At 41.3% G+C, this 27,289-nt stretch overlaps 1 protein-coding gene across 1 annotated transcript in view; it reads right to left on the bottom strand.

Moving 5' to 3' along the window:
* Positions 1–1,780: 1,780 nt before the first annotated feature.
* Positions 1,781–27,289, bottom strand: part of wdr11 (WD repeat domain 11) — a 54,491-nt gene continuing 28,982 nt past the window's right edge. Inside the window, exons 12-29 of the mRNA XM_051422528.1 lie at positions 26,386–26,492; positions 23,617–23,692; positions 20,947–21,055; positions 19,828–19,949; positions 19,225–19,372; positions 16,604–16,710; positions 16,148–16,262; positions 14,695–14,866; positions 14,084–14,192; positions 12,446–12,508; positions 12,038–12,103; positions 10,401–10,590; positions 8,386–8,481; positions 7,459–7,624; positions 6,911–7,008; positions 6,309–6,454; positions 5,159–5,238; positions 1,781–3,909 (exon numbers count right to left, since the gene is read on the bottom strand). Coding sequence (XP_051278488.1) covers positions 3,707–3,909; positions 5,159–5,238; positions 6,309–6,454; positions 6,911–7,008; positions 7,459–7,624; positions 8,386–8,481; positions 10,401–10,590; positions 12,038–12,103; positions 12,446–12,508; positions 14,084–14,192; positions 14,695–14,866; positions 16,148–16,262; positions 16,604–16,710; positions 19,225–19,372; positions 19,828–19,949; positions 20,947–21,055; positions 23,617–23,692; positions 26,386–26,492 — 2,173 coding nt within the window. The 3' untranslated portion in view covers positions 1,781–3,706. The remainder of the gene's footprint in view (positions 3,910–5,158; positions 5,239–6,308; positions 6,455–6,910; positions 7,009–7,458; positions 7,625–8,385; positions 8,482–10,400; positions 10,591–12,037; positions 12,104–12,445; positions 12,509–14,083; positions 14,193–14,694; positions 14,867–16,147; positions 16,263–16,603; positions 16,711–19,224; positions 19,373–19,827; positions 19,950–20,946; positions 21,056–23,616; positions 23,693–26,385; positions 26,493–27,289) is intronic.

Below are 27,289 nucleotides of genomic sequence, written 5' to 3'. Positions count from 1 at the left end.
ACACCAGGCAACACCCCCCAGGTGTGGGCGAGGGGAACTGATGAGGGCTGTGAGAGTGATTGTGTGAGAAACGGATATGACCTTTACACGTGTAGATCAGGTCACCTGTGGAGCACACTGGGAGTAAGAAAGTGTTGAGAAAGGTGAGAATTACAGTGATGTGGAGAAGATAGACAGTTTGGCTATAAGGATGGAAAACATCAAATAGGAAGAAGGTAAGCACCAAAGGGAGCATGTACATTTAAGGCTATTCTACCTTATTTTCAACAGAGGTCAAAAGGACAAGAGTGAAACAGCAATCAACATGCCTAGACAAATAATTATCCTAATAAATGCATCAGCCACTCAACCCAAAAATAATTCCACTACCTGGGGAGTGAGCTGCCTAAAGAATGCTCCAAAATGTCTGGAGAGGGTGTTGAGAAAACAATGGAAGGTGGGATAATTACAGAGAAAATGAGGGATGAACTCAGTGGTAACCCTCAGGGAGGAGGGGAAAAACATACTGAAAAACACTTCACACAAACGCAGAGTAAGACAGTGGGTTTTCAGTAAGTTGTGCGAGCAGGCAGGGACCTGCCCATCCTGGATAAAGCTATCTGTCAGCACTAGAGGGGAACATGCTCATGGGAACTGGATGACCTGCTGTACTTACACACAGTCTTTACCACACAGACTGTGCAGTGTTGGCTCGGCCTCTGCCTCTGCTTGCTGCACCATAGAGGTCTTGTTCGATGGCTACTTATACAGATGATTGAGAATGCGTAACAGTGAGACTACCGTATACGATTGATTTGGAGCCGGCTGTTAATTCTCGCCGTATGTTGCGTGAAACTATGGAGGCCAGTGATTTCCATCTGTTAAATGAGCATAAGTGCTCCTCACAGCTCTGGATCCAAGCACACTTAATCTAGTGTTTCTGACACTACTTTGAATCTTATTTCAGGAGGGGGAAGAGGGGGGCTCTGAGAGGTGAAAGCCAAGCAGCAGATGGAAACAAGGCTTCCAGGAAATTAGTGGAGGTTGGGTGCAGCAGGAACATGAGTTGGCATGGTGTCTGCCTGTTTTCTTTAGGTGGAAGAAAAACAAGGACGATAGAAAAAATGAGGGATAAAGTACATGTAAGGTGGAAAAGGGAAGTGGCAAGTGAGGATAGCTGGATGGGAGTTGTTATCAGAGCCATTTGGCTAGCTGGGTGGTAGCCTAAAGGATAAGCAGTGGGACAGAAGAGAAATTCTGTAGTGAGGCCCTGCATACTGATGACCTGGCTGTAACGGCTGGATCGGCTCTCCGGCAGTTATTCATTAAGCCATTAAAGGAACACAATAAAGTCATTTGTGTGGCCTTCTGTTTCAGACTGTTTTTCTTCTCTGTGTGCTCTGCTTTTCGCAAGAGAGAGAGAAGAAACAGAATACATGTCAATGAATAAATCTGAGGCAAAGAAAAGAGTGAAAACGGTTAGACCTGGGCATCGAGCTGAAGCCAGCTGTTGGCCCTCCTTCTGGGCAGAAAAGAGGTAATTAATTGCGGAAGCGACTCATGCAGGAACTAATTCGCTTTTAGGACAGTTTGATAAATGAGTGAACATTCAAATTCAATCTACCTGGGTTGAAATTAAAGGAGGATAATTGCAAAGAGCACTTGATATAACAGCTCTTTTCACACAAAGTGCCTGACATTAAGCATAAAAGAGCCCCAGCCACTTTGCCTCCTAATGAGGGGCAAGAGCGCCCTCTTGTGCCAACATCTTTAGACAGGAAACAAAACAGAAACGATAAAGTTAATAATATTGATTTTATTGCCACTCATATATACATATATCTTTTTTTCTTTAGTAATATTTATATAGCTTAAAGCATCAGGATCACTGTGTAAACAATGAACAGAGAACAATGAAGAAAAAGGCTCAACTTTGTTAAGTTCATCTAACTACAAAGAAAAGCAGTGAATGTTAATCAAACTAGTGCCTAATCATAAAGAGCAGTACAGTACATGTTGCTTCCACAATACTGCGTGACATGATTGGAGGAAGATACACAGCGTCATGTAAACTGCAGCTGATTATCTGCTGCGTTGTGTGACTCCACGCTGGCTCTCTACGAGATACTACAGTATGTCCGTGGAGCTATGTGAAATGGATCTACAGGAATAACATGTAGTCCCCAGAAATAAGCATGGGTTGCCATAGTGACACTGCCTGGGGTGCACTGTAACACAACAGCACTGACGTGTTTATAAAACACAATGACACACTAACAAGGTCCTTTGGATGGAGTTGCTGTCTCGTTGCAGGACCACTAAACACGTTACGAGGCAATTCAACACACGATCACTAAAGTCTTTGCATTGTTGCACACATGATTTTGACGATCAGTAGATATTTGCAATGTAAAGATGAGGCAAAAGCAGAGATACAGTATGGCAGCAGGCCTAAACCATTTGCTAAACTGCATGTGAGGCTTTTTGATTGTGATTAGCAACAGTGGGAGCAGCACAGATTATTGTTTGTGTGTAAATGATCCATCTGAGATCTGATTAAAATGAGTTACAACACATTTTGACAGCTCTTCTTGTAATACACACACACACACACACCAGAGAACAACCTCATTATACAAACATCAAGGAATACAGAGAGCAAAGTATCCTCCAAAGTCTTCATAAAAGTGGAACATTAAAAAATCCAAATTGGATTAATGGAATGGATTAATGAACAACCAGTATCTATTTAACTAAACTGAACTCTGCAAAAGCTAATTAAATGGTATCACTCATGTGGCAGCGGTCAGATTCCTCTTCTGTCTGTGTGCAGGGGGATAATATACTAATAAGTCTCTAATAAGTGCAGGGTGGCCTTGCTAACTATTTTTACTGCAGTCCAACAGTTAACAGCTGCAGAGGCTTTTGCAGAAGCAGGCTTCGGTCAGTCACTTACACAGCACCACCTGCTACGGATAAAACGTCCAGTCTGTCGAATGTGTGTGTGTGTGTGTGTGTGTGTGTGTGTCTGTCTGGAGCAATATTTTGTCTCTGTTATAAGGAGAGCAGAGGAATCAAAGTTATCATTCAAAAAATGTTTTGGTTAAATCAAGAGTGCAAAAAAATTATTTTGGAATTCAGTCATGGACAAGATAAAGGGGCTTTCTATATAATGTCAGTGCATATTTAAAATGAAATGAGGAATGCATTATTTGGAGATAAATTCATTCTGCCACATTTAATCTCAGCAGCAGAGTAAAGAAAATTAAATCTGTAGAGCTACAACAGTATTCTGAAGTTATTAACACAGGCACACAAAATAAAGCTTAACAAGCAACCATTAAAAAAATCAATGAGTTAAATTCATTAACCAACAAGAAACACAGAACGATATCAACAATGTGTATTACTTCACTTGTTGGGGCAATCAGGACAAAAGTGTGTTTCTTTTGGGGCTGTTACATGCATACACATATGCACACAAACACACACTGGTCATACCAAACATTAAGAAATGTCATTACAGACACAGGCAGACTCCAGTGAGGGACTGTTAACTTCACATGGAGGAACCTCCTCGTATCGCCCTTCTTCTCAGGATGTGGAGATGATGATCATAATTCCCCTGGATGCCGACACAGAGTTCATTCACAATGGACTGAGTGGATGACCCTTGATTTGAACCAAAGAGTATCTCATCCGTTCTCTTCACCTCCAGTCTTCGAGGTCACTCAGTGCTCTCCTGGCCCAGCTCCACTTCCTCTTTGCCAAGAATGACTTCTGGCATGCCTCCCTCTCCCTGGAACAGCTCCTCCATCAGCTGCTCCCCAGCGCTGCCGGCCCGTGATGCCCACAGAGCAGCGCCCTCCCTCAGGCCCAGTGTGCGTAGCAGCCGTGCATAGTCCAAAAATGCAGCCTCGATGAGTTTATGTGCAAACACAGGTCAAGGAGAACTCATAGCATTTCATAAAAACACAGTATGCCAAAGAAAGCTGTCATCAGTCAAAACTACGCTTTCATTTAATGCCACACTCTTCAACTGTAAGTGCAGAGTGACTCAAGGCTACTTGACACTAGATTATTACATCCTAAAAATGTAAAGTCATTTTAAAAAGCAATAACCAAGTTGATCCAATGAAGCTATATTTTAACATGATACGCGCATACAAACAAGTCAGAAATTAAAGGAAAAAACTGAATAAATAAGTGAAAAAACATATCGAATGCAGATGCTTCCATACAGGGCACAAGGGGTGAGTAGAAAATGTATATGAATTATATAAAGTGACATTTGCAGTCACCAGATCGGGGACACTCTCAGCTCTGAGCTCTATTTTCATGTCAGCAGTAACATTCAGTACACACTGTAATGCATTTTTTGGCAGTTTCCTGGCTCCTCTCATCAGAGGAGTGGCACACTTGAAATTGTCTTTATGGACTGCACTAAATTTCGCAGTTTTCCAGACTCATACAAGCTTGTAGTGCAAAGGCTTGGACATTTTTGTGACTTTAGTGGCCAAAATGTCAACATTGAAGTCCACGAGGGTAGGCTAAACGCTAAACACTTTTATGCAGTACTATTGGATAAAATACAAACTATAGCCTCCAAAATGGCTATAACTGGCTCTCAGCTTCAACATGAACAGGACATTACAAACGTCATGACGGTAGGGTCTACTGCAGGGCTGTTGTATTGACTGCATTAGTGTTAGCTAGGGCAACTGAATGTACACAGTGTGGCACTATGTATGATCCGTTAGATTACAGTAAGTTAGACAGTAAAAATATTTACAACTGAGACAAAACAAACAAATTGTAGTATGTGATAAACAAACAACACAGACTGACCAACGGATACTGCACCCAATATTGACTTTTTCGATAACGACTACTACTTCTATGGCCAGTTGTGATACAATATCAAAGTCTAGGTTCTAAAAGTTCTCTTCAGAGTCTGTGGTATAACTGAGCTCTGTGATGACAGTGTGATATTGGCTATTTGGAACATGTGAAATGTAGCACGATGTGCTCCGTGGAGCATCTAAAATGACCTTGATTGAGAAAAATCTCTCCGCTATTGAGTGCACGTCTGTAGTAGAGATAGACAGAGTTAACAGCGGCGCTAACTCTGGTTATAAATGGTCCTCAGAGAGCAGTAATGGGTTTTCAAAAAGGATATTGGAAGAGTCGTTGGCCTCCATCACCCCATACTTCAGACAGGCTTCGATGAAGAGGGCGGCGCGATCAAAGTGTCTCATACTGTCCAGGAGATAGAAAGAGTAAGAGAAAGACAGACACAGAAGGAGGAGGTGGTGAGAGCTATTGTCAGAGACCAGCATCATCCCTGCTTGTAATTTCTGTGATCCTAAAGCAGACATCAACCCTGTCCTCCTGATGCCACTCTAATTCTCTGCGAAAGCTTCTGCTGCTCGAGGCGTCTCAGAACACGAGCTGTCAAGAGGACGAGAAGACCAGCAGCAGATCGATGCTGAGGTAAAAGATACGGGGTCAAACCATATTATACACTGTGAAGTGTCCTTCAGTGGACTCAAAGGAGAGAAGGAGAGGAAGAAACTGACAAACACTCAAGCGATGAGTGTGGATATAAGAAGAGGGGAGTAAAGAAGAGAAAGGCTGAGCAGAAAAAAGCTATAGAGTAAATACATTTTTCAAAAATGGAATTGAAAAGAGTTGAAGGTAAAGGTGTTATATACGTCATTCAGAACCACTAGATGTAGCATTAGAGCAGCAGCAGCTCAGACCAAAACAAATGGACACTATTGGCCATTGGTTGCAGTATAGACTTATTTTACATATTCAGCTTGGTATTACTATTTCGTTGATCTGCCAAGTGACTTGAATTCATGTAACAATATTATTAGCTCGCTAGCTATCCTGCTGAAGCAACCTAAAACACCACGTAAAATATGCTTTAGCTAAAGTTTGATGGTTTCAACTGAATGTTTGGGATACCGCTGGAGGGCTTTTTGGGAAATGGCTGGACGGCACATGCACTAACATGCATGCACGGAAAGGCCGGCTACAACTCAGAAGCTTGGATCACAACACACACAGAGGGAGGCTGACTTCGTTCTCTGCTTAGAATGTCTTTACTCCACTATATCTTTACATAGAAAATAGCTGTTTGCTGCTATATTGAATCTTAGAGAATACATTGTGAGAGTGGATGTATTTCAGTGAATGGAATTAATACATGACATAGTAAATTACAGGATTAGTGTTTCTCATTTTAAAATTCAATAATTTTCAAGACCAAACTCCTGCATAATATACAGTAGGCTCAGCACAGCATCATTTCTGGTTCTTACCTGTGGAGCATCTCTCCAACTTTGTAAAAGCAGCCGAGGCTAAGCAGCACCAGGATGGCTTTGGACTTGTGGTTGACCTGCGGGGAGCAGAGGTGCTCTGCCCAGCGCTTCAAGACATCTGAACTCTCTGCAGGGCTCAGACGCACCTGGAAACACACACAACATGCAAGGCACTGAAACTCCAGCTGCTTCAGAGGTGTTTCCTTAGTGGCAAATTGTAGGTGCAGTGTAAGAACATGTGTGGTGCGGCTGTAAATGTTCCTAACTTGGCTGTTTTCCCAGCTGTATTACTTGCAATCTTGAAGCTAATAATCATAATTAATAATTAAAACATAGTTGTAAGGAAGTGAAAAAATAATGAGAGAATCAATAAGTTAAAAAAATGAATTAACAATTGCTGCATAAATGTCATAAATATAATTAATCTACGCAACTACATGTTTTACAATCTTTTTACAATGACCAATATGAAACATTAAAGCTCAAGTATACACATATACAGTATGTACTCACTTAACAACCACCCACCACTCACACAAACTATCCAAACATTACACAGTATCTGTTGTTCCCTGTTGATGGACAGCGTCATGCTGAGTTACCTTAGCCAGCCAGGCGGCACGGTTCCACTCCCCGTAGGTCTGCAAATAGCGGCAAGCGTCCGCAGCCTTGTCAATCAAACACAACAGCTGTACTCCCTCTGTCAGACAGCAAAAGGGGAAAATTTGCACATAGATGCGAGATGGAGAAATTATGGCCTATCGCTACCCGAGGTGGCTGACTCTGCCCAGATACCAGTATCATGATTTCTTTATACCCTGGCAGAAGCAACATTCATTATGCAGTATGTCGTTCGAGTCCAATTCAAAATCTTAATTTTAAATAGTTGTGAAAATGAAAAAAAAAGCAAAATCCATAAAACTGGTTGGTTAGACTGCCCTGCTCAGCAGAGAAAGCTACAATCTTTTTAAAACCTTTATAAAACATACCATATTTAAAAGGTGTCTAATTCAGTTAAAGGCCTACAGAATAGATCAATTATTAAGAAATGTTCAAGGCTGCAGACACCCACACAATGAATGCTGCTTGTACTCGTAAATAAGAGCGGAGAAGGTTGCTAACTGCTATATATAATATACAGTGACACTACCTGCTAGCTTGCCATTGGCTATCATGTTGGTGGCCACAAGTTTGATGGTGCTCTGTGAGGGGCCTGAAGAGGTGATGGTGGTCACTAGGCAGGCCTTGAGCGAGTCACAGTAGTAGCTTGGGTTGTCTGCGCTTGTCTCCAACAGTAACTGCACTGCCCGGTCCGTCTGAGAGCGACAACAAAGAGATGAGAATGACTAAGGTTGCAGAGAGAGACATGGCATTAGCAGCTAAGGCTGGTAACCATAGGGAGAGCTGAACAAGGCATAAATAACGAGGGGAAATTATGTTTATTATCGTGCTTCTCATCTGGTGTATAGATGAAGGCTCATGCTGGGGTCAGTTCAGACTGGCCTCTGCCTGTCTGCCTGTTGGAGGACTGCACCTCCCCAACAAACAGCCTGCTGATTGCAGCCTGTGATTACAGGGAGAGTGGCGACATTGAGAAGAGAGAGGTGTCTCCAGTACTCAGAGGCTGAGACAGCAGGGAGGACCGAGGCAGCACTTATCATCCATCTTACTTCATTAGGCTACACAGCACCAGTATGACCCATTTACCATTATGACAATATGCATGTATGCACAGCTAAGGAGTGTTAAGGTGTTTGTGAGAGAGAAGGGTAGTATATAGCAGAAAGGGGGAGAGAGGTTGCAAAATTTGTGTCACATGTATTTGTGGAATTATCAAAAAGGATGTGTCAGCTAAAAACAAAACTCATCCGTTCATGTGCGAGATTCTGTTTAAGTATACCAATCACTGTGATGTTAAATGTTGTTAACCACAAAAGACATTTTGTTTATATGAAACTGTAACGTCTGAGCAGGAACTCTCATCTAATTTCACTCCCATGTGATATAAATGCAACATGTATCTGCAGCCTCTTTACAGACACCATTGTGTGAGCAGTGTGGGCAGGGTAATACTGACCTGACCCAGCAGGAGGAGCTGGTCAGCACACTTCTTAGTGTGTTCATAACTGGAGCGCTTCACCTCCTGAAGGTGAACCCGATCCAACTGGAACTTCTGTAGAGCAGTAAAAGTCGAGCCACAAGTTTACTTTTTTTTGTACATACACACACTTCTTCCAAAGAATCCATGGTCAAACCTTATACCAGTGTGTGTGTGTGTGTGTGTGTGGGGGGGGGGGGATAAAAATGGAATGAGTTGGTACACACAGAAATACAGAGACGGAGAGTGTAATTATAACATCTTTAAAATATTCAGTAGTGTTTCTGGTGCCAGAGCCTCCCATACTGCCTTTCATTATTGGTGGCTTTTTTCACATTATTTCACTACATGTTCCCTGATGGGAGATCAGATTTTTTTTTTTGGGTGAGCAAATGATAGGCATGAAACCCGAAAAAAAAAAAAAAGAGCAATAGATATTTCCAAGTGTGAGAGCTCATCAGTTTTATAAAAGGACTAGAGGGGGAATGATACAATGAGGGGAGAGATAGCATAGCAGCATAGTAGAAAATTAGTTACAGGGGCTGTATGTGTGTGTGTGCGTGTGTGTGTGTGTGTGTGTCTGTGTGCATTTGTGTATCTATATCTAACACAGAAGCTTTACTTTTTTTTGCACTTTATTAGGATGAATTCTTCTGTGAGTCACAGCCGTGGGCATAAATCCTCGCAGAGATACCAAATGAGTTTAGCAACTGCGCGCTCTGTATTGGAGTCTCATATTAGTAATTACAGTCAGACTTCTGCCACTGAAGCCGTTTTATGACAACAGGAGCCAAATGTAGCTGCAGACTGTCTGGGTAGCTCTTTGAATATCTTAACTTTGTGATCACTGTGTGGCCCCTCATTAACACGGGAGGAAGAACTTGTAGAAAAAAACAGAATGGTGCATAACCCATTAAAAGAAAATCCTGAAAAACACTCAAAGTGAAAAAAAAAAACCCACTATCATCTAATATACTGAATTAGACAGTCCATTAACATTCTGCTATTCCAAACTTCAATGCTAGCTAAAAGCTACTTGACATTTTTCAGAACTATAAAATCGCCTTTTATCAAAAAAGGTACATGTTCTCTCCTCTGCTTCTTTGGGTGTATTGATGTAGCCTTGTGGGGAAAAAGACCAACCTTACCAAAAACCAGAGAATGTCTGTCTTCACTTGCACATTGTGCCAACTTTTTAATTACTATCCACACTGTTCCTCTAAAGTAAAGCCCAGAGAAGTATTTTTTTGCTGCCTGGACACAAAAACAATGTGTGATACATCAGACCTACAAAACCCAAAAAATAAACCTTAAATGGAAAACCTTCGCATTCACGATGGCAACAAAAAGTGGACGTCTTTGTTCAATGGGCTGTGTGGCTGCCATGGCGACCAGCATAGTGATGCGGGCAGACACGAGCAGAGGACGACCAATCAATGGGCATCTTCTAAAGAAACTTTTCTAACACTTCAGAACAAACTGGGTCGATAATTAAAGTAAAAAAAAAAAAAAGATTCATGGCATTGTTAACAAGGGCCTTGTACGCCGGTTCAGCTATGTCATCAGCGAGACGCATTGATCCGAACAATGACACGAAGCAAACAAGAGGGATTTTCTTTTTTTTTTTAATTGAGCATATCCTGGTGTGAGCGAGAACCACTGTGAGGAAATGTTGGAGGAATTAAATGTAGTGAGGGTGACGTGAAAGATAGGTTTGACCTTAAAAGTGTGCATCGTGAGGCCGGGACAGAGGAAATACACAATGTTATTAATAATACGGAACGTACTGTGTGACCGGGGCAATTTTGTTGACGCTGTGGAATAAAAGGGGCAGGATGGTGTTTGTTTGTTTGTGCATGGTCTGACTTGAGCATAGTAACGGTCTCTGGATGAGTCCTAAGGGAATTCTTAAATGTTGACTGCTGTGTATTTGTCTCTATTGTCTGAGAGAGAAAAAGCAACAAAAACAAGCAAAACAAGCCTGTTTCACTGACCTGAAAGTAAGAGCTCTCACAGAGGACGTCATTGCAGATGTCCAGGTGGTTCTGAGGTGGTGGCTGGGTTCCTTCACTCTGGGGCTGACCCTCTGCAGTGGACACACTGAGCTGACGAGCCTGGGCAAACGACTGGAGGTAGTGGGACGCCACTGTCCAAAAGTAAAGGTCTGACTCATCCCCGAACAGCCTGCGGTTTACCACAACAACTGATCAGCTGGGCCCAGAGTGGATAACGCTCCCTCTGCACTAGTTATTCTGCAGTCCGAATCAACGAGCAGCTTGGTTCTTCTAGTAGTTTGCTCACTAATAACCATACTGTAGTTCCGGCATCTTCTAGCCCACGCCTCGCTCCTTCAGCAAACCCCGAACCCCCTCCCCCCCCTCCACTCGCCTTTTCTTTTCAGCCTCCTTTTCACATATCTGCACAGGCACACAGCTGTTGCTAGGTTACCTTGCCACATTATCAGTGGCATGAAAACTTGGACGGACGGATGCAGAGACACAATCATGAGCTCCCTGTGAGAGCAGTCACAGCATCCGCCTTACAAAAATTATCCTTGGGACTTTCCAGGTAAATCATGGCTTTAATAATAGGGTGTAAACGGGGGAGGATGGAGGGGGGTGGGGGCGGGGGGGATTGCATTTCCGCTCAGACTGGCTGTTCTAGATTTTTCAGATGCTCGAGGGAAATGAGAACTGGAGCAGAGACGAGATCAGAGTTGCTGACACGAGCTCTCATGTCATGCTTTTTTGTGGAGATGCAGAAACATGGCTGTACAGTTACAACAAAAATAAATCCTGTTATCTTGGCAGAAAATTTGACAGTTTTAAGAAAACAAAATTATTCAACTCACAATATTACATACTATTGTTTATCTTTCGAATTAAGTAAAACATAAAAAGATTAATATCACCCTTCACGGCTGTGAAAACGTAAATGATATTAAAGTACAACATTAAGGACAGATTTCTGTAGAGAAACTGCTCCTGATCAATGTAATTATGTCTTGCTCGGTTGAATAATCCGGAGTAATCAGTGAACAACAACAAGGCTAACAAGTAGCTTGATTGCAAACCCAGTTCATCTGCAGATCAATGTAACAAACAGACCCAATCTACTGTCTAAACCTAACCTTCACACAAACAGACAGGAAGACAGAAGAACACATTGAGTCACAGACGAAGTTTAACACTTATTATACTACATTTTATTCTATCGCTTAGCAATGTCTTTTTGTTTGATATTGTAGATCAGATTCACTTTTATTCTCTATTTAGTGTTTCTGACGCCTTACTTGCTTCTATTATCTTTGCAATTTTCGTTGGTTTATTCCTGTTAATAATGTTTTTGTTGTTTGTTCTTGGTGTTAACTTGGTGGTTAACTTGTTATGTTACTGCCTGTGTTCCCCTAGACATTTACAAAACATCAAAACATGTAGAGTGTCCTTTCCAGGATAGCTGCTTTTTACAGCTTACAGAAACTAAGTAATCAAACCTTTCATGAGTCTCTTACAAAGGTACATGGTCTGAATGCTAACAACAATCCCGCTGTGGTACCAGTAAACCCTAATGAACACGGCGCAATCTGTGCAGACAACAAACAGTGGTAACTCCACGCTGAGTTTTAACTCACCGTGAGACCAGGAGGCAGCGCTGCAGCAGGCTGAGCTCCGGGTCCTGTAGAACACTCTTCATATCACTGGGGAGCCAATCAGAGACAGACAATCAGAACACAGTGAGAGCCAATTACACTTCTCAAACACAGCAGGCCCAGTGTGGCTGTTACAGGAGATTCTTCTTATCTATCAACCCACAGACTACATGCTCTTTGGGCCTGCTGTCTAAACACAATGGACCATGGGCCTCGACTGCAAACCAAAAGCACATCAACAAAAACTGACACATGGCATGGATACACTGACACACATACACACCCACCAACATCTGAGATAGTTGGCGTTTGCATCATGATATTAATATTACATATTCTAATTTATGCTACAGTGTATGATCATTGACATTAGAAAGTGTGAAAACTCACTTTGACAAGGAGTTGAGCTGCTCCTGGATCAGGCCTTTTATCTCGTCTTTCTCAATGTAGTCTCTGAAACAGAGCGATCAAACTCAGTCAAATAGCTCCACTTACGTCTCCCTAAAATAAAACCTGACCTGTTATTAAATGGGAAGCTTAGAACCTGCAGAAGTCGATCTGTGGTGTCAGGCAATAATAGATAACTCTATTTTACCATTTATGCTGAGGTCAGGTAGCACCCTGCGAGCACTGTTAAAATAGCTGCCAGCCTTATGATAAGGCAACTGGAAGAAAACAGTGTCAAACTGAGGGCTTAGTTCATTTGGGGCATAATCAGGCTATAGTTAAACACTACATATTTTTTTCTATACAGTGTTATAGCTATGCTATTTGATTCTTCTCTTATGTTTATTATCTTCTTAAACGTATCTATTAACCTGTACTTATTCCTGTCCTTGTGCTACTGCAACACCCACATTTTTATCTTGTCTCTAGCTGTCGGAAAAAGAAAAAAGGAAAAAAAGGCCTTACTCTCTCAGGACGGCCTCTATTGGCTCCCATGTTGACTTGTTTACAAAGGTGGGTTTGCTTACACTTACAAATTGTTTTTTTTCCAGGGAGGTAATAAACTGAACGCTTGGGTGGTTGGCAGATGGTATGGTAGTGTAAGAGAATACATCAAGGCAACCTTGATAGTTGGAAATGCATTTAATTTTTGATTTATCTGGATTCTTAAGGACAATTCGTCTTTCAAATCTGATTTACCGACAAACAAGTTTCTGTTTCATATATTACTAAACACAACTACCTTGCTCCTCACAACTAATTCTAGTTTGTAACTTAAAACTGTTCCCAATTCAAGAGATTCATGTCTCAGCCTAAAAATAGGTCTACATAAAATGAATGAAGCCAAACACTTTTAGATAAGGCAGCAAAAAACCTCTTTATACTGATTAGTTGATTTTTTTTATGCCATACTGTTAGTGGTGAGAGGACGTCAATCTGTAACTGTTGTTGCACGTAAGTTTAACAGAATATTGACAGCCTGTCTTTATCCCTGAATTCCTGGAGTTCAACAATGTTAGTAGGCAAGTTCAAAATAAGTTTAACCTAAAGCATTTCTGCTCAATCACTAATGCACGCTGGGTGAATATCAATAATTGAAACTCCTGGCCACTATCAATGTGCTGCTCTGCTCACTTGCTCGCAGCAGCTTGCTTTGGGGATACAGGTAGGTTTTTATTTTACAGCCGGTGTACCCAACTACATTTCACTACAATAAACAGAGAATTGGAATTGGATCAGATACAATACATACGCAGTGATGCTGATTTTACAGACTGGCTCAGGGCATCTCAAGCAATAAAAAAAGTCTGCTCATGCAGTGCTATTTTATTCATCTACAAGTTTCACTTATCAAGTTGTTTACAAACCTGCTTTAACAAACTGCATTTGCACTTACAGCACAAAAACGTGTTTGAGATTGTTTGTGGGAGCTCTTGGGCTCATCACACAACCCAAAGACAGGTCAGGTGAAATTCAAAACTTAAAATGTACCTTAAATGTGGATATACTGTCCCTGTGTTAGTTACTACTCAATACTCCTGTGGACACATTTACCGTAACTTATTCAGAGTTGAGACTTACACTTGGGTGATGTCCATGGTGAAGGTTCCTGACCAGGGCTGCAGCAGGAGGAAAGACTTGAGAGTGAGGGCAGCACGCGGCAGCAGCAGGTAAGGACACCACACTGGATCTGAACATATTCCCCACAGACCATAAAGAACAATATTAGACCATGGCTGTTAATCCCATCGTGAGTAGTATTGCATTGTGTGTCTTTATGTATTTATGTATATGTGCAATTATTGGATTGAACAGTGGTTTTTAAACTGGGGATTGGGGACCAACAGGGGTCCTTGAGGGGGTTGTACGGGGTAAGGGAAGAAACAGGGTTGGTTGTTTTTAGTGATTGTAATTTATAGAGATGCCTGTTTAAGCATTGATGAACTATAAATACTTTATAATCCTGAAAAATAAATTATTCAGAGGGGATTCCTTAAGACAAATTCCTCTCAAATTGGGGGTAATGTGCATCTATTGTGGGGTCCTTGACATGAAAAAATTTGGGAACCCCTGAGATAGAAAATTAAAAAGCCTAATTTCTTAAAAATGAATCCTTCATCCAATGCATTTCTCTCCTCAAACCTCAATGTGCAATCTTTTGATTCCTTCCCACTCTTCGTTCCCTGGCTCACCCGTCAGGTCTTGTTCATCCATGCGGTAGCTGGCGGATTTCATGGCCATCTCCAGCACTCGGACACAGCCATCGTCAGAAGCCAGTACAACTTTGTCTGATGTGCACCAGTCAATGTCTAGGATGCGGTAGTTCACGTTGCGCCCAATCCGCATGCTGCTGACCATTTGGACCTGCAAAAGAGGAGTTAGACCAAGGTAGTTCATTCCAAATTGTGACCTAGAAGCTTCTTTCAAAGCATCTGCAACAACTCTAGGGGGATGGTGGGGAATTCGAAATGGGGAAAGACACAATACAGGAGAATTTTTCATTCTTTCAATAAAAGTTGAAAACAGAGGATGGCTGGCCCAGCAGGCAACTGCAAACTAATTTATGTTGAGTATAGCAGGATACAGAATGGAAAGCTCAGTGGACAAACAGCCTTTTCAAAAGGTCTTCTCCAAAATCTCGCTCCCTCTGGCTTTTTTATGTGGCTGTATGGGAGTCAGTGCAACGGAGCTGTCAGCAGAGCACTGAAGCATTTCAGAAATCTCTCCTGCACTTCCTCTCCTCCCTCATTCTCTCCTGCTCCTCCCTCTTTTCCCCAAACCTATAGTTGTTGCTCGTTTCCCTCTGCAGCTTGATCCATCTGTTGTCTGGCTTTTATGAGTGGGGACGGAAAACTGTGTCTTATCTCGTCTCCCCTCAAGAAAACACATCCCTCCATCCAGACAATAGTGCTCCAGTGGGACCCTCTCCCTCCACCCGTCCACCCCACGCTGCTTAATACACCAGAGCATCTATCTGTGTCCACATTCATCTGCTTTTCAATTTTTAACACATTGCTGCTGGGTAAGCTAACAAATATTGTGGCATGGATACAGATAAACAAAAACAGCCCAGTCTGTGATATCAGATCTAATCATGAACTGGAGCGCAGACTAGCTGGAAGGATCCTTAGATGAGGTGAGATGAAGATTGTGCAGCGAGAGGACGATCACAACATCGGTAAACAAAGTTAAAGAGGACGCGAGGATGCATGCAGCTTACAGGAATCAGGATCATCCATCCTGCTAAGGTTGAGCTTATATATGTCAGTGGAAAGCTTTTAAGGCTTGTGTATGCATTCTTATGCAGTGCACTGTAATGATACTTTAATAAAACAAGACAATTACTGCAGATATGCTATTACCACAGCGTTAGTTTGAGAGAGGACTTCAGTTAAATATACCCCACCACAATATTGCAGTGCTTCAGTGATTGCAGTGCTCAGAAACACATTAATTCTGCCACAGTAAATCTGTTATAATGTAAACCACTGCTCCAATATGAACCTGCAGACTGTTGAAGATTATTTCCTTTTATTTGAGTTATGCAGTGCAATCAGGTGATGCATGCGGGGAATTTATAATGTGTTACAACAAAGCGATCAATGAATCAACTGCTTAAGTTTTGTCACAATAACCTCGTCTTACCTCTTTGGTGTCCCAGACCTCCGCTCCGTCTGTGTACATGACCAGCAGCTTTTGGTTTCCCTTCCCCGGAGCAAAGCGAATCTTCTTCACCCAGCCACGATGTGTTGGTATTCCTCTGTAAACAACAGCATTGGCAATTTTTTCCTTCATACCATGCAGTCATTTCCTTCCTGTTCATTATAAGCATGCATGAGACAGATAATCAAACCATGAATATTCTGGACAGGTTTGTTTTGGTCATTTATTTTACCATACACATGTGAAGTTCTAAGCAAAGATCTTAGCCTGCACAGCACAAACTCTTATGGTTTATCTTTTAAAATTCAAATTCTAAATTAAAACGAATATATAAAAACCCAACACAGCACAAATAGATGGTTTGGAGAATTGTAGGTAGTAAACTGTAGGTACAGTTTAGTAAGTGACATGCATGACATCTTAGAGTTAAGCCGTTACCTGGACAAACGAGCTTTAAGGTCCCAGAAGTTGAGATTGCCATCCACGTCCCCAAGCACCAGGGTGTCACCTTTCCAGGCAATGCAGGCAATACTACCCATACTACCCTGCAACACATGAGGGGGAGGCATATTTTCAGTGAGAGGAAAAGTAAGGAAGGGCAGCTGCACGCCTCCAGAAATCTTCCTAAATTATATTATTATTGATTTTTAATTCTCAGCATTTGACCCATCCTAAGTACTAGGAGCCACCGTGTGGTGCCCGGGGACCAACTCCAGATCTGAGCCAGTATCTTGGTCAAGGGCACTAACCTGAAGGTTAGGGAACCATTAGGTGGGGGAAACTGGAGAACCCATAGGAAACCCACTCAAACGTGGAGAACATGCAAACTCTGCTTCGAGGCAACAGTGCTAACCACTGAGGCACATCTGCAAGTCTCACCAATAACTTACTGTAGTTGTAACCTTCAAGTACCGAGATAACCTGTGTCAATCAAGTTCATTATCATCCTCTGTATAATTACAGAACAGACATAAAAACAAACAAAACAAAAAATGTTTTTTTAATTTTATAGTAATAATAAAAATGATGTCTTGCTATTAACAAATCATGTCTTTAATACAGTGTAATTCCAACAGCATAAACACCACATTTTCCCTCTACTATAAAAACATTATACTGTGTCTGGGGCTCAATTTTTGAGTGTGAATCCAAAAGGGGAAATAAATTAGAAATATCGGTGGCAGCCGAGTGGTGAACAAGCGCAACATCAGAGTTTAAATAAGGCTGCGCCACAAGACAGAGTGCTGATGTGAAGACATTAAGTGTCAGCTCACCTTCAGCGTGTACGCAGTGGATGATAGGACAAAACTTTTTAGGAGAGTTTCCATCGGTTTCCTGACAGAGATATGAAGATCTTCTATCATCCTGAAAAGACTGTAAAACCTTTTGGGGTATGCAAATCTGTGAGCAATGAATCTGCAGCCGTCACGAAGATAAGGCTTTAAAATCCCCAGGTAAACCTCCACTGTCTGTCTGTCTGGTGTGAATAGATGCAGGTAGTGAGTGAGCAACACACAGAATGTCTAACAGTCCAATCTGCTGCTCACAAATGGCCTTGAGAGTTTGATAAACCATAATAGCTTTCCTTTAGAAATACTGGATGAAGCACAATGAATTCTGCTACCTCAGATGAAAGAAATGAAATAACAATGCTATGAAACTGTGCTGGTTTTGTTGACAGAAGATGTGGACAATCAACATACAACAGAAGGTGCTACCTACTCTATAGCATTACTCAGCTCGACAGAATATCAAGGTACTACTAGATAATGAGTCTTCCAAAGCAAACAATAGCTTCAATTGCAATGTACTTGTGGGGGAAAATGGATGCTTGGGCAACTAAACACTTTTCTTTAATCAACAATCAAAGTGTTCTTTGTTAGTGGTGACACGCTGACTTGTAAAGTAATCAAAACATCCTGTCGCTATGATATCTTGAAGTCATCCAGGTGAAAAGAAATCCTGTCTGCAGTAATAGCTTTTTTCTGTTTACCAGCCTGGTCATTTTGCTGTCAAAGCAAATTAATAGCTAGGTTACTGTTAGATGTTTTACAGGTAAATACAGTCACAAGTTCTCTTCCCCTGAGCCTGTCACACCCTGAACCAGTGGAGAGAACATGTGCAAAACATTATCTGGGACAAACTGATGATGACACACTGATGACACACAAAAATCTCACACAATCAGTTGGCTGGTTGTTCTCTAGCAAAAACATCAACAGCAAGGCTATAAAATTCATTTGAAAAACAATGACTGCATGCAGTTTATTACTAATAAGTGTGTAGGCCACTTTTTGTTGCAAAGCCAACATTTATATCATCCCCCACAGAAACCCCACAAAAAACCTGAAGGGCACAGGATATAGAGGGGGAGTGATGGCTTTTACTTTATAGAGGGGGGGAATTGTGCAGATGCTGGCTAACAAGCAGAAAGAAGTGTTTCTTTTAAACTCCAAAAAGAGGTAAAATGTTGGCACAATGCAGATCTTTGATCACAAAAAAGGGAAGTAATTGATGTGAAACACTTTGCTATTATCTTTCATTCTCTTTGAAACTGAAAAACGATAGTACAAAATTCTAAAAATGATTTAACCTTTAAACTTTAGAGAGATGATGCCAGAGCAAGAAACAAAAAAAAAAACGTGACTTATCAGTTTTTTTATCTAAAAAAAATGACTGCACAATGACGGATGCGGTGGGGTGTGTAAAAGTGAAATACAGGACAGTATAGCGTAGGTTGCAATACTGAGAGAAAGTATTGATAAATAGATTTGAAAGATAACAGATACATTTACAGAGACATGAAAGGAGAAAGTCGAAGGTAGATGTTGTGATAGGAGACATACTGATGTCTGCAGAAAGCAAATAGGGAAAAGAAAAGATTTAAATCTTTGTGTACAGAAAGGATTAACGGAATATATGAAATTGAATGGAGGAGAGGTATGAAAAGGGTAGGAATGGCTTTGTGCAAGAATCAGTGTGGATGACCTTGACGTTTTTCATTAGTGCGTGTAAGTAAAAAAGAGACCTAGAAAAAGACACATAGTCTCTGAACTCACATCAGGGGGAATTCGTGCACCATCTTTGACTGTGTTGCCCTCTACGGTGATGTGGTAGACCTGCCCGTCTGTGTCAGTGAATACAAAATGCTCCCTGGCTGAGATGGCCTGGCTGGTCTCCGACTTGCTCTCTGCATCCTGCAGGAGACTGTAGTGGAGAAACATGTTAGGTTTTTTGCACTTTTCCCAGTGTGAAACATTTTTGCTGGATTTGGTATTCTGTTGGTGACAGTGGCAAGGCCAACCAGGGATAGTTGCACCCCAGGGCATACTTAGGCTTTTGCCAGGGGGTACGTGGAAAGTGTAGAAGCTCAACTAATTTGACTTTAACAATATGTGTTGTGAGTTTGTGAAAACCACTAGCAACAGTAGTAATAATAGATAGAATAGATAGTAATAAAAGTTTAAAATAGAATGTAAAGTAATGAATAAATAGTTGAAAAATCCAGCTTCTGCCACTCCAAGTGGTAGCCCTGTAGTATAATGCAAACTCACCTTAACAATGACAATTCAACTGTATGAAAACATTCCAACTTGTAAAGAAAAATGTAAGCTCAGTCTTGTGTTGGAGGATTTTACTTTTACCATCTTTATAATGCTGACCTGATGACTGAGGATTCAACGCTACTCTGCTCGGCGTCTGACACTGTCTGGCGAGCCATGGCCTCCCTCGCTGCCATCTGCTTCTTCTTTAGGCTCTTCAGGTTGTGAGACGGGGACCATTCCTGTTTACACACACACACAGACACACACAGACACACACAGACACACACAGACACAGAGACAGACACACTCACACAGACACACACACACACACACACACACAGAGAGACACACTCACACAGAGAGAGACACTCACACAGAGAGACACACACACACAGAGAGACACACACACACACACACACACACACACACACACACACACACACACACACACACACACACACACACACACACACACACACACACACACACACACACACACACACACACACACACACACAGAGACAGGATTGCAGTTAGAGCGACAGACCCAGACAAAGGCACGGACACTAAGACAGCAAACCATTACAGTGCAAAGAGATGCCTAGAGACAGGGGTGATTTGCACGTACAGTAGATGCTCACATAAATGAAACTAAGGCACACAGGAGAGCTGTTTTCCCCTGCCTTCCTGCCTTACTGCTGGAGCTGTGTGGCTGTACTCTGGCTGACTTGAGGTTGTAATCAATATGGAAATGAGACAGCAATATGGGGCTGGGGGAGGCCAGCATGTATTATTAAGGTTACTGGCGTTTTTATTCGCACTGTGGAGGATTTTACAGCCACACTGTAAAGTTTGTCCAGCATAACTCTTCTTTTATGAGCATTTCTCTGGCCTAATGAAGCCACTGTTCTTTGCTGAGCTTGGGGAAAAATTTCAGACTAATCTTTCAAATGGCCCACACAAACACAAGAAGGGAAAGGGGTCAAAAAGTATAAAAGACTATTAACAAAGGGAAGAGTCAACAAGTCTGTGTGTTTTGGTAAAGTAAATATGTAAACTGGAGATGTTCAGGTGTGCAGCTGTGTATTTACATGAGCAGACTTAAACACCTGTTGTTATATTTTCAATTTCTACAGTATTTGTTGTATTTCTTCTCTCGTTTTTTCACTAGCTCCTCAGAAATAAGAATTAGTAAAGGACTTGGTTTTTATTAGTAGTACGCAGATTTGTCAGTACCAATGCTGTAACAGTGGGGAAGTTCTTTGCCATCTCCCGGAGGAGCGTCCCCGTCCTGATGTCCCACAGCTCCAGAGGTTTGTCTCTGAACACCACCACCAGGTACTGTCTGAGGATGGAAATGACAAACACACACATTCAATCTTAATACATACCCTGCCCACTACCACACTAGAAAGTTTATTGTGGTTGTTTCTGTTCAGAAAGAGTCATAATGTGATGGCCATGTGGCTTGGATGTTTAAACATTGGATGCTAGATCTTCCACCAAGTTAGCAGTTAATGTGTCAAATAACCAGCAACAACCGTGACAGCACAACGATACAATAATGTTTTAGATTGATGCATGTTTAACCTTCCCACAAGAGCCTAAATGCAACAAGGATGCGTTTTGTGTTACACTCTTATTAATCGTACTGCAGTATTCCTCAGATACATAGCTGTTGACAGTAAGAAACAAATGAACAGCATGAACAAGGATTTTATTCCACACACTGTATGAATTATTCCATTTTAGGACTTGTGGCATGGAGTTTGCCAGTCTGAATTGCCCATCTAACTAAATCTGGCCATGTATCAGGCTCCCCTTCCTGAAAAGCTACCATGCAATTGCTTAAGAGCAAAAATCTAACCTTTAACGGCTACAGAGGAGCAACACAGAATTCAGCCGTACAAAAAAACTGCAGCACTGGGCAGCTGCCTCAGTGGGCTTCAGCCAACTACGACCCCGAGGCCTTTGTTATTATAAGATTGTGATCTGTGCCAGCTTGGAGAATAAAGATATATTTTACTGTTCATCTTACAAGACTGCCTAACTTTTAAATCAAGACTATGCAACTGTTGCTGAATATCAGTCATTGCCGCCACATGTGAGTTATAGAATAATACTACACACTAAACTACTAAAACTACTTTTTAACAGTTGCTAAAATGCTAACCCCTGGTCCTAGCAGCATGTGTGAGCGGCCAGACTGAACTGCTGCAGCTTGCACACCTGTGGTGTCCACACAGTTTCTGCTGCTGCCAGCCCTATCTACTGACATTTAGTTTGCCTTTGGTAAATACAACACCATAAAAGCCTTGTTAACAAATAAATGGATCCTGTCCACAGAAATACCAGTGAGCCTTTAATCTGACACAGATACAAAAGGTGTTACAAACATATTTATGTTTTTTCCATGTCTGTGATGAATTCTACAGATACAGTCATTGAAACTGTAGTGAAAGATGCATATGCACATGGTATAATGTTGATATGACTATGAACAGATCCTTTTCTGCTGGGACACTAGTGAAGTGTTGCTGTAGCCGCGGCTTAGATGTGAGTGAAATGCATGGCTCCAGGCCGCTGTTACATGGACGGCAAAAAAAAACTACATAAACTGCTCAGACATGCTGTTTGGACCGAGCTTAACAGTAGTTCTAGTGGAGAAGAGTCATTAAGGCAGCAAACTGACAAAGTGATGTTCTTTACACTTACACTAAGTTAAGTTTGCTAAAATAAGTAAGGTAAAGGTCCCAACAGACCAAGTAAGGCTGTAGCAGCAAAACCCTTGAGTGTACTGAACTGAGCAACAGTGTGATTTATCACTTATGAATTCAACTTTTTATTAGTAAGGGTTTATAGATGAAGAGATGACAAAATGTCAGTAAAAAGGAGGGCAAAGATATCATGTGCTGATGAGCAGCCAAATGTCTAACTCTGAAAAGTTCCCCTCCACTCAAAAATGTGTTTTTCTTCTTGATTTCTACAGTTGGATGTTTGAGCTTCACTGTGCAGAATGATATATGTACAGAGTTTCACAGTAGAAGGATGTTTTCACATTCATCAAAAGGGGCAGACCTACAAGCATGATTTGAGACATCACAAATAGTTTGGAAGTCAATCCTATTTGTATATATATCTTAATACATGTCTGGAAGGAATATTTTAGTAACAAATCCAGAAGAGAGGAGTTTTTATTTAGTCAATCATTAATGACTGCAGTTAGCAGTATACTTATAATAATAATAATAATTATAATAATAATAATAAAAATCCTGTACAATATTTTCATGGCCATGGCTTATGTACTGACCCCTTATTATTGTATAGTATTGATTGCCTCCTGAGCAGCTTATTTATTTCACTCTGGAGAAGACAACGTGTCAAACACATTGAGTGAGTTTAGTATACCATACAGCTGCTATCTGATAACCTTCCGTATAGTTTAATTTCTCCCAAAAATGTGCAATGACTGTAATTACATGCTCTTTCATTTATCTGAATATAACAGTCCCATTAAAAGATGCAGCAATGATAAACACTTGAATACAAAACGGACACAAAAAAACTGCACAACATGAATATGTGAAGGTCGTTAGGGACAATAATAAATAAACAACACAATTAATGGTAGATCTGTGCTTTTCAGGTCTTTCTACAGACTTTCAATGGAATTCAGAAAAAATAAGAAGCCAGCAACAGCAACCCACCCATAAAAAACTATATGGAATTAAATGTTCGGAGACAGATGGAGATGGCAACAAAGGTGAGATCTCTCCAGCCAGGTTAGGTGAAGTAATGTGTGTGGGTTTAAATGGTGTATACGTAAATGTACAGTTCGAGTATAAGTGTGTGCGTCTGTGTGATGTTGTCGGTATTTGGTTTTGTTGGTGGCAGAAAACTTACTTGAGATGAGACACTTTAATCATCTCAATGGGTGGCTCATCGTTTCCCCGCTCGCCTCTGAATGCAAAACATCTGCCTGAAAAACACAACAGACAGAGAGAGAGAGAGAGAGAGAATGTGAGCGTCTGAGGGAGAGGAGGTGATGATGGAAGGCAGAAGACAGTATCTCTCCTTACACCTGTGAAGAGAGTGATTCATCTCATTTCTCTTTAGTGCCAGGGCATCCTGGTTTCATCAGTTTCGCCAGAGTGGGGCGAGCAAAATGCCGACAACTTATTCCCACCATCTGCTCTAGTCCCTGCTTTTCATTCGCAACTTTGTACCTACCGACGCCGACATTATGCAGAGCATCAAGGTGCCCCTTTAAACAAAACAAGAATGCCCTTCAGGTGTATGCTATTGCATTTGCCTGAGGAAGTGCTGATCTGATTTTAGGAAGGTGGCCTGTACAAGTGACAGAGCTGCCTTTTGTGGTTTGGGCAAAGAGGGATGGGGGTAGGAGAATAAGGGGGGTGACCGCCAACAGTTGTGTTGAGACTGCAGTTGTTGTGCACCAGAGGGGATGAAATAGCATATGGTGTCGAGAAATCTTGGGAGACCTGTGGTGCAATAGAGGCTAATACAGCCATTTTCACCATTTCCTCTTTTTTTTCCTCAGTCAAACACAGCGGGAGGGGTTGTATGATTGCACAGTGTCAATTATGGTATCTCACTCTTCAGATAATCAGCCTACAGGCTCTAATAACATGTGTCAAATGTGCATTCACAAAAACACACAGATGATGTTGATTACTGGAATTATGCCTCAAAGTGTTGAGTTGACGACACCTGCATGTATAAATAATATTGTAATTATGATGTGTAATCACCTGTACACATAATAAATATTTATACTGTGTGCGAGGCAATGCAAACTGAGTTCACTATAACTTCTCGACACCAACTTCCCTCAATAACTGCAGCACACAAAAAATCCTTTCATAGATAAAGAATGTGTCCATTCAGAAATGCTATCAGTGCTGCAGAACCCAGGTATCACCACAATTGAGTAGGGCGAGCAAGGAAGATGATTTTCCATCCTAGAGTCTCAAAATCTTATCAGAAAATGCTCCGGCTATAAAGGGCACACGGTGTCTGCCTTAGTGGATTAGTCTTAGGGGAAATACAGAATCTATAAGCACAGAACCTATTTTTCTGATGTTCTATTTGAGGACTTATTTATGTAAAAATATGCTCACTCTCCCTAAATAAATAAGACGAATGCACATAAGCTCAAGTAACAGAAATAAAATTCTGCAAATCGGCCTGCTGTGACTGAATCTGGTCCACGATGTCCATGTGCAGGAATTTACATGCTGGATGGTATAATTGTTGTTTAAATATTATATGAAAAGAATTGCAAATTAAATTAGCTGGCTCAAAAACTATACTTCATAACTATAAAAAAGCCTCATCATATATATGTAGTATAAGTAACCTGTAAATAAGACATCTTGAGAGTTGCTGAAAGGCGTATTTTTCTGTTTTGATGGAGCTTTACAAGCTGTTTACCCTTGCTTCTCCTGTCATCTTGTTGCTATGCTAGGCTAAACACGTCCTAGACCTATTGTATTGTATCTCTGTACTGAATACACACAGATTAAATTGATATTGATCTTTTCCATCGAGCTCTGGGTAAGACAGTGGGAAAAAAGTGCTTTTCCCAAAATGCTGTGACCGCGGCAAACCCACATACACACACGTGCCTGCATCAGAGATGTGAGGCATGACACTGACATCCCCACAGCCTGTGTGCACTACCCTTTACTACATTTGCTGTCAAGGACACCTTGGAGGATCTTAGTCACTTGAACTTGCAAGAAAAACAATTAAGTATATGTGTGCTGGAAAGTGTGTGGGCCTGTAACCACAGCTAATGCTGTGGACTGTTAACTTTGACGACTCTGGTGCTTAAGAGAGAGTCATTAAAGAAGTGACTTACCCTCGCCATTGTCCTGAATGAAATGGGGATAAAGGCTCTGCGACCACAACCATTAATGTGACCATATTTATTTTTTTAGTGTGCCCATGCAAATTTCCTAAGCCAAACACATTAAGTGTAAATGTATGAAGCAGACACACTTGACAAAAAAAAGGAAAGATTTGTGAAAAAAAGACTGTGCTCATCAATAATTCATATGCAAGGTTGCTCCTATATAATAATTCTCACATATACTGTACATTCTCATGTAAATCTCCTATATATTAACAAAAACATATTTTCCACTGAAACCTCCTCCTGACCACTTATTACTTCACCCTCAGCTTACTTTCCAATTCTCCTCTCTCTTGAAAATGTAGCACTGTATATTTTCCACCCCCCGGAGGAGGTAAAAACACACAATGGTCACTACTGGTGCAGTAATTCTATAGACTCGTCAATGGGCTTGGGCAGGGATAGAAGCAACTCTCTGCAGCAAGTCATGATGGGATCTCATTTTCAGAGCTAGGCATCTCTTGGTGGCAACAATGTTAAGTTTGGACCTAATTTGGAGGAGTGTGTGAGTATCCCCTGGAGGAGAATAGGAGTCTTTTTGAGAACCACATAGACACAGAAAAACAAATAACAAGAGAAAGTCAGACTGAAGTGTGTTTTCTTTGTGGTTAAGGCTGCAGGAACCCAGAGCAAAACAGAAAACTCAAGAACAAAGGTCAGTATAAAATTGCTAGTAGCCACCCTCAGGTACAGGTGATAATGTAAATGTGTGTGTGTGTGTGTAAGCCTCTCACCTGTAGGCAGGTCGACATGTTGCAGTTCATTACGCACCAGGCCCATGTTGTTGGGAGCAGAAGTGGCAAAAGATAAGAAACTGGTGAGACTCACCCATTCAATCCCCCTGTGGAATAAACACACACACACACACACACACACACACACACACACACACACACACACACACACACACACACACACACACACACACACACACACACACACACACACACGTTAGTTAAATTTATAATATTGCCAACTTATACTTGCAGTGTAGCTGTCAAATATTCCTCCGCTACACCCTAGCAGTAAAGTAAATGAGACACCTAATACTTCTACAAAATCTGTGTAAAAAATGCACAGCACATGAAGCCAGCAAGAGTCAGATATGAATATTTTTGAAGAGTGGGCCCAGCTCAGGGAGCAAAAACTCCACCGTAATGAGATGGTAAATAGCCACATGATTAATTAGTCGATTTCCCCACTAAATGTAAATGAGATGCTAAGCAGCCAGGCCTCCTTTGGCATGGCTGTACTGGGGCAGGGGCTGCTGGGCTTATTTCCATAAAGCACCTCTGCTCTCCACACCACAAAAAAAAAACACAGAGCTTTGAACTTAATTTTGAACATCATAGCAGTGCTCTGCTTGTATCTATGCAGGAACAGAGGAAATCCAGTGTAGGTGTTTTCAAGAGAATGCCCTAATCTGATGGGACTAGTTTGACGTGAATGTTTGGTTGAATGGGCTCATATATGTGTACTGTGTAATTCACTTTTTTTAAATGTTTGTTCTTTTTGTGCCATTTAAAAAACACAAGGGATTCAAATACACCAAAGCAGTGTGCAACATCAAGCAAAAAAAATTTTTAAAAAGTGCTTGCTTATGTTAAATATCATATGCTGTGTGTGAGCACAAGGTGA

Source organism: Dicentrarchus labrax, unplaced genomic scaffold, assembly GCF_905237075.1.
Source record: "Dicentrarchus labrax unplaced genomic scaffold, dlabrax2021, whole genome shotgun sequence".
Classification (NCBI taxonomy): domain Eukaryota; kingdom Metazoa; phylum Chordata; class Actinopteri; family Moronidae; genus Dicentrarchus; species Dicentrarchus labrax.
Note: the sequence above shows the minus strand (reverse complement) of the source record. Positions and strands in the feature narration are given on the sequence as shown.